This window comes from Electrona antarctica (assembly GCF_951216825.1).
Source record: "Electrona antarctica genome assembly, chromosome: 1".
In the NCBI taxonomy this organism is placed as follows: domain Eukaryota; kingdom Metazoa; phylum Chordata; class Actinopteri; order Myctophiformes; family Myctophidae; genus Electrona; species Electrona antarctica.
In genome coordinates, this window is record NC_136806.1 from 24,920,005 (window position 1) to 24,935,326 (window position 15,322).

The window sequence follows — 15,322 nt, forward strand, 5'->3', positions numbered from 1 at the left end:
AATTGCTTGGTCAGAAGAACTACCTGTTGTAATATAAATATTTCATTCAACTTTTGTCTTTTTTCTCCTTTGTACTACCAGTGGTTGGGAACCTCTGGATTAGATGACCCACTTGGGCTCTTCTCTCCGTCACTGCATGTAACCAGCGGTCAAACAGACAAAACTGCCCACATCAGCAAGTAATAGAGCAGGCAGTGGTCAGGTGGCATAGTCTATATTTCTAGAATAGACTTTAGTAAATTTATATTTAATCATGGAAACTCTTTCCTCATGTGATTTCCTGTGATGCCACTTCCACTTTTTAGGGAAGCTGTGTAAAGAGTGATGCCACTTCCTCTTTTGATATGAGGGAGGCACAGGAGAAAGAGAGAGAGAGTGTGTGTGTGTGTGTGTGTGTGTGTGTGTGTGTGTGTGTGTGTGTGTGTGTGTGTGTGTGTGTGTGTGTGTGTGTGTGTGTGTGTGTGCGTGCGTGCGTGCGACTGTGCGTGCATGGCTGCAAGCATGCATTGCACAGCATAGCTTCTTTAACATTGAGAGTCAGACTATGTATGGCCGATTGAAAGACAGGAGAGCAGAACTGAGGTACACAGGCCAACCTTACATAAATAGTGCAGAAAATATTCCAGAAACTATTAGATAAGACCCATCTTTTGGTGGCATCTAGCACAGTAGGTAATCATGGAAATGAGCAATGAGCATTATGTTCTGCATGGCAAGACTAAAGTAGGCTACTGTAGCCTACTATGTTCTGTCAGTATAGACAGCCTTATTATTTACTGACAGGCAGGCAGTTATTGTGCAAGAACTGACCATGATTTAGTGGTCAATGGTCATTAGTCTGTCATACATGCCTGTAAAATGTAGGCGTATACCTAATCTACCTAGAACAAACTATAGACTATAAGTCTAGGCTATGCAATCAATAATGCATTCTAAAGTAATGCAGTGCATATATGGCTATACAGTAGCCTACTATATTACAGGTGGTCTTATTCTGTAGCTGTCAGTGCCATTTCATACCAGGATTGTAGTCATATCATCACCTACTCATGCCCATTCACACTCACAAGTCTAACATGTATTATTCAGATAATGTCTCTCTTGCCAAGTATTTTTCTCATACCGTACGTATTCTTCTCCTTATGGGTATGTGTGAGTGTGTGTGTGTGTGTGTCTCACCTCTGATGAACGTAGCTCCTGTCGGATTGCTCTGCATGGGTACAAACGTCGGATTGCTCTGCATGGGTACAAACATTACACACCTTTAGTTGTATATGTTAGTTCTTATGTAAATATTGCTCAATATGGACAGCTATATTGCACAATATGGACAGCAGGACAGCTATTTTAGTGTATATTTGATCAATTCCTAGAATCCTAGCTAGGTATAGGCCTACGGTACGTGATTTAGCTGTGCAAACATTACCAGCAGCTCCGTTATAACGTAATAAATAAAAATTATAATACTATTTCAGACAGGACATTGTCTCTTCTTGCTCACAATCACCACGAATGCAAATTTGCCATGCATCTGCCATAGACGATAAGCAGCTGCATTTATGACTAAAATAAATGAATAAAAGTTCATAGTTATAACTTTCATTTAAACAAGTGGTCGGTGCAGTGACAGAAAGTGAGATTTGTTAACCTGTTAGTGCCCTCGTGTCACGATCTGGGGGCCACTGGTATTGCATAGGGTACCAGGATGTTAGAGACAGGTGGGTCATATATATGTGATTAAGTGGTGGTGATTACGTGCAACGTGACTGGATTGTATTCATTGGTGTCCGGTGTGTGTTAATACTTAAATGTGAATATACGACACTACAGGGTCCATTCTTGCTCATGCATAAATCACCACGAATGCAAACGTGCCATCTGCCCTTACATTACGATAGTAGCTGGAGCTGGATTTATCATGACATTAATTTAAAACGGAGAAAATAAATGTAATGTAGGCCTACGTGAGATTTGTTAACCCGTTAGCGCCCTCGCGTGACCATTTCTCAAACTGTCGCTGTACTGTCCTGTCCTGTCCTGTCCTGTCCTGTCCTCCTGTCATGGGAAGTGATAACTCTATTGACCAATTATTTGTTTACAAACATTGGGACTGGGCGCACGGGTGACTGTTTCATGTAATCAATTCCCAATAGATCTCCAAACCTGTTGTTTTGGGGAGCGCTGGTTTCAGTTCATTCAACCTCCTCTTGTGAGTTGGCTAGTGAGATGCACCCTAGGAGACATTTATACTTCAAAGATATACAAGCTCACATCGCAGATGCGACTGTTGTGAGCGTAGAGGTCTGCGTGCGCGACACCATCGCGGGACGAAGCATAAATTATACTTGATGGGCTGCAGGTGCGCGTGCAGCCGTGCACAAACAGGCTCTGCTGCCGTGATCATGAGCGCACCTCCCGTTCTTATGACAGCGACTGGAGGTGTGGTTTTGAACACAACTGTTTTGAACACAACAGAAACCAAGGATTATATATTTCAAGGGCGAGAGATCACAATACAAATCGAAATCCTAATCATTCTTCCTCCACACTGGGAGAAAAACAGCATCTGAAAGTTTGATGGGGCATTTTTTACACGTGAGTGCAGTTAGAACTTTTCCATTGCATCTTATGAGTGGTGTTGTTCTTCTGCTGCCTTTATGCGCGCGCATGCCGTTTCTTATCAGTGTGACGTCGTCTGATAAGGCGTCTATAATGACGTGAGTAGGTAGCCTACAGTACGTTGAAAAGTATCCTTTTTAAAATGTTGAAGCTTGTTGCAGGCTATATGCCTGTAAAATGTATCATTTAAATAAAATAGCACTAATTTAGAGATGTAGGCCAATATGCTATAGGCCTATTTGTACATGCAGACTCCGCTAGCACAGATATCTTGGATTTAAAAATAATTTGATACAAAATGTACATACAGTGACACCAAAATGTAATACTTTTTGTTTATTACAAATGTCTTGGTCTTGTCAAACTGCACACAACTACATATTAGCCTACATCATGGTCACAATTCAATAGGCTATACAACCATATTAAAACTTATAATGTCATATTACAAGCAGACAATAAAAATCATGCACAACCGTTATTTATTTTTCGCTCCTACAAAACGTCATTGTGTCATTTTCTTTACAAAAGTCTCCTGTGGACAGGTTTAGAAAATGACCATGCATCTGGTTTGTCCAATGTAATTGCGATGTTCATGTCTTAAATAAAATAAACTTCAATCAAGGCTGCCAGTGCGGCAGTGCCACACCCACAGTGGCAGCAGTCCATTTTCTCCCCACAAACCATCCAGCACTGCTCGCCAATCACCTGCAAAAAGAAACAGAGCAAAACAAGCAGGCAGAGAGGGGCGGGGGTTGGCCCTCACACCGTGTTGGTAAACGTATGACAAATGGGTTCAATTATCATGCTGTAAGTGTAAGGCCATGCATGCGGTTGTGTTCCTTCTCATCCACATGGATGTCAACATTCCATAAATCTCAAGTTGTATGTGTTGTACTTGCACAGTTATAGGTCTAATCACCTGATCTGTCTGATGACAAATAGCAGATGTCTGCAATCAATACTATGTGTGTGTGCATTGTGCACACACACACACACACACACACACACACACACACACACACACACACACACACACACACACACACACACACACACACACACACACACACACACACACACACACACAGTATCGACCATTACTATCTGATTTATTAGCATACATGAGTTATGTATAGGCCTATGAAAAATCAAGGCTTTCACAATACCATATGGTGCATGCAACAAATGTCCAACATTAATGGAACCCACCATTAAGAGGGTAGCCTATTGATAGGCTCCACTCAAATGGGCCATAAAGAGCAGGAGAGATAAACAAGAAGGTGCTGACATATTTTTAGCCCCCAAGACTTGGAGAGCAGAGAAGAGACACATTATGGAGAGAGAGAGCGGGCGAGCGGGGGGAGAGAGCGAGCAGCAGGAGTAGATAATGAAAGGGCAAGAAGAGAAAGAGAAGAAGGATAGCTGTTTATTTTTAAAACCATCTGTTTTGTGTTGAATGAGTAGATACACTGTTCAGCTGGAGCATTGAGTTGGGAGGATTGAGATTGATGGGACATGTGGTAGGTCAGGATATTCAAATCAGCAGGGAGTATATTTTCAAAGCTGTTTGGGCATTCTTGTATATTTACCCAGGAGGGGGGTGGGGTGGGGGGCACAGACAGAGAGATAAGAATTGTGACAGATATGAGAAAGGGGGGGAAAAGCAGTGAACGGTAGAAGACAAATGGGAGGAAGAGAGATGTGAATTTTTTAATTGATTGACTCACTGGACACTGGTAACACTGCACTGAGACAAGCCAGGGAAACAGTGAGGAAAGTGCAACGAACAAGACAGACGCGAGGGAGAGAAAGATACAGACAGAGACAAACTTAGTGAGACTCAGAGTGAGTGAGCAGTGAACCCAAAGGACTTTGGAGAGCTGCAAACTTCATCAAAGGTATAAGGGCTTCTCCATCTGTTCCACTAGCTAAGTGTGTGTGTGTGTGTGTGTGTGTGTGTGTGTGTGTGTGTGTGTGTGTGTGTGTGTGTGTGTGTGTGTGTGTGTGTGTGTGTGTGTGTGTGTGTGTGTGTGTGTGTGTGTGTGTGTGTGTGTGTGTGTGTGTGTGTGGTGGACACACGCACGCTGGACTTCAACAGGATGCTTTCATTTCTGCCATGTTTTTAATAAATATATTACTTATTTGCATTTTTACCTTATTGTATTAACATATTTATTATGAGTTTGTTGTGTGTTGTTTGTAACGGCTGCTCTTCTTGACCAGGTCTCTCTTTAAAACACATCTTAATTGATTGATTGATTGAAAATGTTATTAACAGTTTGCAGAATTACAGTACATTTCAAGCACAAACTCAATACAAAGGCTGTTAACTGTGAGTGGACGACCCAATTAAGCATTACACTTGTTTACAACAGGGTCCACCATGTTCAATTCATCAAAACATTTAGAGACGTACAAATAGACACTTCTATATAGACAAAGAACAGTACAGGAATTCATCATAATGGAGGTAAAAAGGGGGGGCGGTGGGGGGGGATCTCAAGGGGAACGTAAAATATAGGTGAAAACAACAACAAAAGACAATTGAGTAAATCTCATACTGGTGGTACTTATAGGCTTATTAAACTTATAGTACTACTTATAGTCTACTCTTAAACATCAATAATAGTCCATGACCCATGAATTGAAGGTCTATAATCAAACATTCTGCACTCATGTAGGCTTCTCTTTTTATATAAAGTATATGTACAGTACAGGTATATGTTATAATGTTGTGCAGTATGTCGCTCAGCTTAGCTAATGTGAATGTGAGTAAAGACATCTGACTGCACGCACATGTCCATGTGTATGTCTACACCCGCGTTTCCACAGCAGATGCAGCTGTCTGGGTCTACTGGATTGTGCCTGTGTCACTGGGGCTCTATTTATGGACACTGTGTTGTTCGGAAGGTCAGATAAAGTAGCTAGTAGGAATCTTCACAAAGCGGGGGATGGGGCGGGGGCGGGGTGTGACGGGGCTAGCATGGGTACCCACTGACTGTCCAACACATGCACTTGCCAAACATGCAGTACTACTGACAGGCAGAGAGATTGAGAGAGAGAGAGAGAGGCAGACAGAAAGACAGACAGACAGACAGACATAGAGACGTAGACAGAGATACAGAAGAACTAAACTACTACTACTATACTACTGTATGTACTGACAGCGACAGTAAACAGCAATGGTCAGATTGGACCATTATTGACTGAATGAAAACTTCCCAGAGGTGACAGAAGACAGAACTGAAAGCTTGTAGTAGGACAGTGATAGAACACCAGGAGTGATTAGATATCTGATCCTGTGGGCAGTTGAACAGATCATCATGGAGGGAGAATCGCCCAGTCTGCAGCCTTCTGGTTCTATGGAAGCCAGTCAAAGCCTAACTGATGACAACAATAACAATAACCAGGTAAGAGTGTGTGTGTGTGTGTGTGTGTGTGTGTGTGTGTGTGTGTGTGTGTGTGTGTGTGTGTGTGTGTGTGTGTGCGTGTGTGTGTGTGCGTGCGTGCCTGTGTGTGCGTGAGTGTGTGTGCATGGGTGCATGTGTGCGTGTGTGTGTGTGCGTGCGTGCGTGCGTGCGTGCGTGCGTGCGTGCGTGCGTGCGTGCGTGCGTGCGTGCGTGCGTGCGTGCGTGCGTGCGTGCGTGCGTGCGAGCGAGCGAGCGAGCGAGCGAGTGAGTGTTTACATGCACATGTGATTGTTAGAATCCATGAGGATTGAAGCTGTACATGTATTTGTGGAACTGGCAGGTGTGGATAAACACAGTTGAATATAGGAGTAATGATCATGCCCACATGAGCTACGCTACACCTGTTCTTGTGCCAAATCTTCATCAGGGATGTCTCACACATGCACGCACGCTGACAGTACAGTTTCCTTTTACAACTGGTGAGGTGCTACTCTGACATGACCTGGTATGTGACCTGCACTGTTCCTCAAAGACAGTTTCAAGCAATCATACCCAATGGAAAGTCACCAGGGCAGCCAGACACAAAACAAACAATGTAGGACATTGTGCATTGTGACATTGTGTCAGATCAAGTTAGAGAATTCACACTATACTGTAATAGCTGTTTTTACAGTACACTAGTATACACTTGCGTGATGTTAATCTGTAAATGCAAATTTAGGACATTTTGGAGACAAAAAGGATATGTGTTTAAATATGTACTGGAACATTATGTACATTGGACTGTAAAGCACCCTATTGTCCCTGAAATAAACTGAAGTGACACGGTTTAATACCTCTGGTTACATACTGTAATTCCACTGCAATTTATTTCTCATCTCAGGGAATAGGGTTAGTGTGAAATAAACCATTGAGACTCTTAAAGGTATACCTTGCACTACTATAATTTATGCCTTACAACATTTTGATCAGAAATACAACCAACAACTAAAGTATTATTCTACGGTATCATGTTGCTTGTATTCCAGGTAGAGGTCCCAGGAACAAAGGAGTGTGATGCCCAGGGGACAGAAGCCTCCACGAGGGAGCTAGTGGAAGACCAGGAGGTGGAAGGGTTGGAGGAAAGAAGTGGGGATGCAACTCCTGAAGAGCAGGTAAACGAGGCCATTGTCAGAGATATGGACATGCCTCAGACAACACCGAAAGATCCTGAAGATGATGTCAAAGTGTCTGGGAAAGATAAAGACGGGACATCAACCGATGTAAGCACCGGAGTTTGTAAACGAGCAAATGGAAAGAAGGAGTCAGAGAAGGTGGAAAAGGCAGAGGATAAAAATAGCAGAGAGGCAGAGGAGGTTGAGAATGGCAAAAGAGAACCAACAGACATGAAGGAGGAGGACAAAGAGAAGGCGGGCAGAGGGGAGGAAAAGTCAGACACAGGTGAAGCGGAGCAGAAGCCAAAGGCTGGTGAGAAAGACACAAAGGCAAAATCATCAAAGGGTGCAGAGAACAAGAAAAAACAGGCCAAAGAAAAAGAGTGTGTTGGAGGAGGTATAGAAGGGAAGGACAAGGGGAAGAGCAAGGAGCTGGAGAAGCAAGGGAAGACAAAAAGAAAGACTGGCACAAATGCTCCATCCGCCTCTGTACCTCTTGCTCTGTCACGGCCGAGGACCTCTGCCCGCTCTGCTCGAGCTTCCACTAGAAATGACATCATGGCCAAGTTCCAGCAAGGTGCACCGGAGTGAGTCAAACCATACATTATGGGTCATGATAACATCATTTTATACTGTCTATTACTTTGCTTTTTTTATTCATACATTTTACATTTGCTAAGCTGTTAGTGTTATTGTGGTTTATAGGGGCTACATGGGAAGTTATGGAATATTTTTGATGTTTTAGGACACCATTACCCCGCAACTTCAAACTTCAGAGGTCAGCTATGGCTGTGGCCAATGGAGCATCAATCAAACAGAAGATACTGAATTGGTGCCACAACAAGACACACAACTATGAGGTGAGATCAGCAGGGCCATGATGTGTTTGCAGAAATGTTCCTTAGTGCTCATATGTTCCAAACATCTACATATATTTCACTAATATGGTATCTAATGTTATATCTTAGGCTTGACATTTTTAAGTGATGGTGTCAGCAGGGCATTCTACATTTTAGTGGAAGAGTAGTAGAATGAGAATTTTCCCATCTTTGACCTGTATGTATCTGTTTGATCAGTATCTGTACTGTACTGTACTGTACTGTACTGTACTGTACTGTACTGTACTGTACTGTACTGTACTGTACTGTACTGTACTGTACTGATTCACTCTCATCTGTGACTCATGTGTAAACTATACATGCTTACGATACAATGGTCAACGCTTTATCTGGAGACATGCTCAGTGATGCAGGATGCAACAGAGTACCAGTAACCACTCATCTATGTTTTATTGTGCACTTAATATCGTACTATTGTTCTGTCCCATATCTGTTATGACTCATATCCACTGGTCAGGTATGTGACCAGTAGGCCTACCTGTATATCCTCTGTGTTTCATCAACTTTAGAATTAGTAAGGTGATACTGTCCGGTGTCATGTTGTTCTCCGAGCTCACTGCTAGTTTACAGAGAAATACTGCATCTGAATCGGATCTACTAAATTCGAAACAATTTGTGTTCAAATAATTGTCTTGCTTTGACTCTTTGATCTTTAATTTCTCATCCAACTGAAATCTTAGGGCATCAACATGGACAACTTCTCATCATCCTGGTGTGATGGGATGGCATTCTGCGCGCTTATCCATAGTTTTTACCCAGATGCCTTTGACTACTCCACCTTGAAACCAGAGGAGAGGGAGAAGAACTTCAGCCTGGCCTTCAGTACCGCAGAGTATGCAACGCTCACTTTCCTTCACCCAGTTACTCTGAAACCAAATCATTTTAGGTCCCATCAGGTGTCCTCAAATGCCTCAATTCTCACCTGTTCCAATCTAAAAACAAGAATTGAACATCAATTAACTACCAGCTGCGTTATTATATCTGCAGAATTGTGGTATGAAATGTGTTTATCTGTATTTGGGTGTGTGTGGCTGCAATGCAATACTATCCCATTGGCTGAGAGGTAGGCAAAAAGTGTCTGGTTGCCTAGAGACGAGGCAGCCAATCAGAAAGATAGGTGACTACGGCAGCCAATGAAATGATAAGTTACCACTACCAACCTGATAGATTGTAGACCAGCCTGCTTTGCAGCTGGTAAAAAATAATAATTCATAAATTCATCTCTCCCTATAGGTCTCTGGCTGACTGCTGCCCCCTGCTGGATGTGTCAGATATGATCCTGATGGGCAACAGACCCGACCCTATGTGTGTCTTCACCTATGTCCAGTCCCTCTGCCAGACCCTCTCCAAAATAGAGAAGGGGAGGAAGGATAAAGAAAAGAAGGAGGAAAAGGACACAGCAAGCGAGAAAGGAGAAGAGCTGGCACAGGAGGCAGGGGAGGCATCAGTGGAGAAGGAGGAAGGAGAGGCTGTCGAAAATGCAGTGATAGAAGATAGCCCAGGAAGGGTAAAAGAGGAGGAGGAGGAGGAGGATGTTGGGGCAGAGAGAGAGGGAGACATGTCAAGCAGTGCTGCGATACAAGCAAGTGAAGCAAACGAACAAAGGGGGGACGATGGAGGAGTGCATGTTGGAGCAGAGGCCTAGACAAAATAAAGGCAACAGAACAGACAAAGAGATGAAAAGACCAAAGTTATAAAAGGCTGATGATTAGCTATACTTAGTTCGGAGACTAGTCTTATAGTTTGGTATGGTACCAGAGGAGTGCTTTTGGTTTCTTAACAAGACACTTGAGTGAAACTGAAACACATCAAGTCTACTGTAGCTTTTAATGTGGACTGTGTGGAATTAGATGGTGTGCACTATAATTTGTACAGTGTAGTTGTGTGTTTAATTATGCTGTGATTGCTTTCATCACTCTTGTTGAGTAGCCTATGTTTGTTTTTCGGCACATACTGTAAAGATCTTTATCCACTTTGTGCGTGGTGCTAGTGAATGAAAACATTTATCATGTATCAATGATGATTGATGAATGATGATGAATGATGAAATAAAACTGACAATATTCCTTGTGTGTTGTGGTATCAATCAGTGTTGGTGTATAAATAAACATCAACTTGGATTGTGTGTGTGTGTGTGTGTGTGTGTGTGTGTGTGTGTGTGTGTGTGTGTGTGTGTGTGTGTGTGGGTGTGGGTGTGTGTGCGCGCGTGCGCGAGCGATTACATGCACACAAAAAGGTTTTCCAAAGCGCAGTGTTTCAGGAAGCTGTACATTATTTGTTGGACTGGCAGTTGTTGGTAAAACGCAGTTGGAACAGGAGTAATGCTACAGACAGACAGAAATAACTTTTTTTTGAGGGAAAGAAGACAGACAGACAGACAGACAGACAGACAGACAGACAGAAAGAAAGAAAAACGCGCGCATACTTTTTTTTAGGGTTTACGGTAATACGCGTCACCGGAAAGGCCATTGTGTAGCTTCTCTACGGGGAGGTAACCAAACGACGTTACTTGTATCGCGTTTCTTCCTACACAGAATTAAACAAAAAAAGACAACAAACATGTCTCCCACTGCCTTGGAGACTCAACTGCTGTCGATAATGGACGTACTCTCGAAAGCGGCAGTGGGCGAAATCAGCCAACTCTTCTCCGAGAGCTCGGCAGCCATGCGAAATCAAATCACCCAAAGCCTGAAAGAAAACGAAGCGCTGAGGATGAGGATGAAGGTAATGAGGAGTGAGATGTTTTCGTTGCGGCTTCAAACCAGGAACAACGTCGCACGGCCGCCAAGTCGCTTCTCCCTGGCAAGAGCAAACGTCCCTAAACCACGGACTAGACTGGCAGGTAACGGTTAATGGAAGTCCCCTATGACAAAGTGGCCACGTGCGTAAGCTATAACTGTTAAGGCCACGAATGGGAGTGGGGTTATAAACATGTAACACGCCTCTGTGATGATATGATGGAGATCATTCGCCGACTAACCAATGGACTTCCACCCTAACCCTAATTTAGCTTTCCGTGCTAAGTAATGTAATGTATTTTTACTTCGCACTTTATTTTATTTTGTGAAGCTTGTTTTAGAAAGTTGATATAGAAATAGAATACAGATTATTAGTTATTGTTGTAATTACTACTAGCCTAAGTTCTACTACTGCTACTACTAGACCAGCGTCCTTATTAGAAACCCAGTTTTATATCAACCACAACAAGTCTTGACTCTCAAACTGATATTTGCTCTCCCTCTACTAATGCTAGCTCCTGTACAGTCACCAGTGGCTCAGAAAGTTGTTGGAAATGATGCTGCTATTACAATTCCTTCAGAAATGGAGACTTCTAGTGTTGCCACAGGAGTGGAGGTAAGATAAATATTGCATACAATATGTGGTTCAGCAAGCATCTTGACAACATGATTTTCAGTTTTGCTGTTTGTGCACTGTGCATATGCCAGTCTGAGTCTGTAGCAGGGGAGGCACCAGATGTGATTTTGATTAAGGATGAAGAGGACATTGGATCATGCAGGAAAGCTGCAGGTGAGGCAAATGCTACTTCGTTTGCCTCTCAAATCCAGACTAGTAGAATTGGACAAATGCTGATGTTATGTTGACAAAAAGTGATCCATCCCTGATGTCATTTTTCTTTGCCACAGATCCAGATGCCTTTGGGAATCACAGCATGCACGGTGGTGTTGCCATGGGGACTCCGGATTTAGATGCCCCTGGCTCCTCCCTCATGTCAGGTCAGCGTGAAGACATACGGATTGTGAGCGTCCACGGTCGAGGGGAGGAGCTCCTTGTAGAGGACAGCAACACTCTCTTCACTGCCTCAGAGCTGCAGGCTCTCGCATCTCTGTCTCCTGATCACTCCATCAACCATGACAATCTCCCAAGTTTTAGTGGTGCTGCTGCGGAGAGACCTGCAATAAGAGGGACAGAGGATAACAGTCTGAGGCCAGAAAGAGACAGTCAACTAGAAAGAAGTCGCTTGAACCAGACAGTCACAATGGCAAAGATACTTTCAATAAACACAACCGTGACTGTTGATAATAAAGGGGGTCACTCCAGTCACATCAGTCAGTATCCCCAACACCAGCAACAACAGAACCCCAACTTCTATAATAATAAATCCCTGGATTGTAGCTTCTGTGGGGAGCGTTTTTTCAGCCGTGAGGACCTGATTGTACATCGAGCGAGCCACACTGGAGAGTCACCAGTTCTTTGTGGCCTGTGCGGCAAGTCATTTGTCAACAAGACGACATTGAGCATCCACATGCGCATACATACCGGAGAGAAACCATATGTTTGTCCTCAGTGTGGTAGGCGTTTCACACAGAACGGAAGCCTGAAGATCCACCTGCGGACTCACTCTGGGGAGAAACCGTATACCTGCTCTCGATGCAATGCCAGCTTCAACAACCCCAGCAACTTGCGCAGACACATGGTCACGCACACCACAAATGGGATACTCTGACATTCTATTGACAGTTGTTAAATGGTCATGTCATGTTCAATTTTGCTATACTGGCTTTTCTGCCTTTATTGATAGATACAAGTGGAGATTGACAGGAAAGAGGGAGTGCCTGGACCACTAAGCCAGCGGGCACCTCGATTTTGCTCTACTGGCAACCTCACTATAGTGAAGAAGAACCTCATTCATTTGAGTTTCCGAGAGGCATGGGCTGATATTAATTTAAATTTTATAACAAATAAAAATAAATACAAATTATACAATAAAAGATACAGAGAAAAGTAAAACTCACAGTCAAGGCAATTGTATCTAATTATATAGCGCCAAATCACAAAAAAGGTTATCTGTAGCAGGTAACCTTATATACATGCAGAGCCAGTCAATAATCAACAATTTCCTCATGCATGCCCTTGGAAAAGGTGGCAAGGAAAAGCCTCTCTTTGACTGCCAAACAGCACCCTCTAGAAATGGCTCAGACCGCCAAGGTTTTAGCCCTATGCGGCCCCTTTAAGAAGCTAGACCGACAAAATTGACACACTTCCGGGAACACGGAAGCATTTCAGGGGTGCACCCTAGATACATGGTCAGTGATCACAACAGCTGAAACGGTCCATCAACTCAATCTGAGCTCAATTCCAATGCAAAAAGTTTTTTCGATCGGCTCTAGGGCGGGACCTGGATGGAATATAACCGGTGCGTTCACATACGCTGAAAATAATAATTACAAATATATATTATTATTGTTTTCAATATAAAAGCCTATCTCGTCCTTGACGGTCTGTGATCATTAATTAAAGTCGTCCAATCCTGTCCTTGGCAGAGAAGTTAACTGGAAGAAACGTTTAAACAGAACCTGGCTCTAGTTGGGCAGCTATATGCCTTGACCGTATTGGGTCAGTGATGCAAATAGCCTGCATCCTTAGACTCACTAATTTGAGAAAGGACGCAATCATGTCACACTCTGAGGGACCTGGGATGCAATACTGTACTCAGTACTGTACTCTAAAGTCATTGAAGTAGGACTCAAAAAATGTCTCTGGGACCCATCTAAAAGACCGCCCCTGGGTCCCGGGAGCCATTACATTGAAAACTATTTACATCACTGTTGGGTTGAGAGATTTTTAAATGGATAAAATGATGCGACATGACATGAGTGTGTAATGTAGTCACTAATTGCACAATGGAGAGTATATAGGTTTTAGTCAGTGGTTAAACATGCAGAACTGAGTTAACCTGATACCATAGTCAAGATGCCACAGAAGCAAAAACATGATCACCTTTTGAGTTTAGATGGACCCGGGTGATTTCCAATAGTCTGATTTTAGGACATAAGGGCTTGTGGTAGGATGATTGCTCCAATAAGTCCTTAATATATTCTTTGGGAAGCTGTCATGAAATTCCAGCAATTAAAAGTGATTCAAATTAATTCATAAATGTAATAGGCAAGCACTGAAGAGAGTCCATGATGTGACTTGACCTTCGCTTGGTGCCAGTCAGAAGATGGACAGCGGCATTTTAAACTAACTGACAGTGATTTAGGCAGCCCAAGTACATATACATTGCAATATTTGTTAACTTAAAATATGTCATATTTTAGAAAGAATTACTTTTTTCTTAGAACTTTATCAAGATATAACATTTTAGTGATGACAAATTGGAAATGTTGCTATTTTTCACTGGAACCAGTTGATAAAGGTAGTTTGTTTTCTTGCAAGTAATGCTGTTATTATAATGGTAACAAAGTGAATACTGACAATGCTGACATTGTTTTTTGGGTTGCTGAGCCACACTTATTTTCCACAGTAAAATGCACAGAAGGAAAATCAAACTTGAACAAAAAACTTCCAAAAGATTAACAATCTAATATTGTCACATCACTGACACTCACTGATTATACAGATGAAACCTCTGGTGATGTCATCCTGGCCACTGATCATTTGGTGGGATTAAAATGTAGGCTATGGCTAATAGTGGTGTACTTTTAACAGAATTATTCTGCAATTTAGTGCAGTTTTCAGTTCTATATCCATGTCCTTTCATAGTCTGTTTTAATTACACTATTGCGTACATTTTTACGCTCCCCTTCAAAATCTAGGTATTCTTTCACATTTGCAATAATTGTCTTTTATAGTTCCTTCTACTTGTACAGTTCCTTCTAAAATGTACAATATTATATAACGCCATGAAAATAAAAAATAATGCTGGGAATGAGTGGGTCACCCACTCACCCTCTGAAGTGTTTTCCAGTATGCATGCACCTCTAAAAGGGCTCTAGAGGGCAGCATTGCATCTGCTTAATACGTGATCTTTATTCTTTGTGATACAGCTGTGACTTCACTCTCAGACATTGCAGGGGACTCTTCAGGAAATTGGGGGAATTCCTGGCATTGTTCCCCCACCCCCCATTGTTTATCTGGGTTGGGTTCTGTTTGTTTTTCAATTCACGCAAATATTGAAGTTAACGTAGAACATTTATATGATAATGACATTTCATTTTAGTGTAATATCAAAACCTAGAAATTAGGTGGTCAATCGTCTCAGAAAAGAATGTGACAGTCACAGTGCAAATACCGTAAAAACATTAAAAAAAAAAAAACTCCGTATCAGTTAGTAATTAACAAGTAGGCCTAGTACTAGTAGCCTAAAATATATGGCCACCAGTGCTGCATGCCATGCCAATATGAATTGCGGTGTAATTCCTTGGGAGGGCGACGGTATCCACCAACTTAATTTATCTATTTATTTCAGCGAAATTGAATTTATTAAAACTTCACC

At 42.5% G+C, this 15,322-nt stretch overlaps 3 protein-coding genes across 5 annotated transcripts in view; 2 read left to right on the plus strand and 1 right to left on the minus strand.

The window, feature by feature from the left end:
* The window catches only part of slc43a3b (solute carrier family 43 member 3b), a 29,830-nt gene extending 27,648 nt beyond the window's left edge, over positions 1-2,182 (minus strand). The window contains exons 1-2 of one of the 3 annotated variants that reach the window (XM_079499668.1): positions 2,164-2,182; positions 1,180-1,237 (exon numbers count right to left, since the gene is read on the minus strand). The gene's annotated coding sequence lies outside the window, so the exon portion shown is untranslated. Of the gene's footprint in view, positions 1-1,179; positions 1,238-1,648; positions 1,698-2,163 lie in introns of those variants that run through there. The other 2 variants (XM_079499666.1, XM_079499667.1) reach the window with 2 other exon arrangements.
* A 405-nt stretch (positions 2,183-2,587) lies between these two features.
* smtnl1 (smoothelin-like 1) lies at positions 2,588-10,143 on the plus strand. Its single transcript, XM_079508982.1, has 6 exons — positions 2,588-2,595; positions 5,932-6,032; positions 7,061-7,773; positions 7,932-8,046; positions 8,766-8,917; positions 9,319-10,143. The coding sequence occupies exons 2-6, from the start codon at positions 5,946-5,948 to the stop codon at positions 9,728-9,730; spliced, it is 1,479 nt and encodes a 492-aa protein (XP_079365108.1). The 5' UTR covers positions 2,588-2,595; positions 5,932-5,945; the 3' UTR covers positions 9,731-10,143.
* A 384-nt stretch (positions 10,144-10,527) lies between these two features.
* LOC306928723 (uncharacterized protein) lies at positions 10,528-13,316 on the plus strand. The gene is made up of 4 exons (XM_079508993.1): positions 10,528-10,927; positions 11,339-11,439; positions 11,532-11,613; positions 11,730-13,316. The coding sequence occupies exons 1-4, from the start codon at positions 10,645-10,647 to the stop codon at positions 12,548-12,550; spliced, it is 1,287 nt and encodes a 428-aa protein (XP_079365119.1). The 5' UTR covers positions 10,528-10,644; the 3' UTR covers positions 12,551-13,316.
* Positions 13,317-15,322: the final 2,006 nt, after the last annotated feature.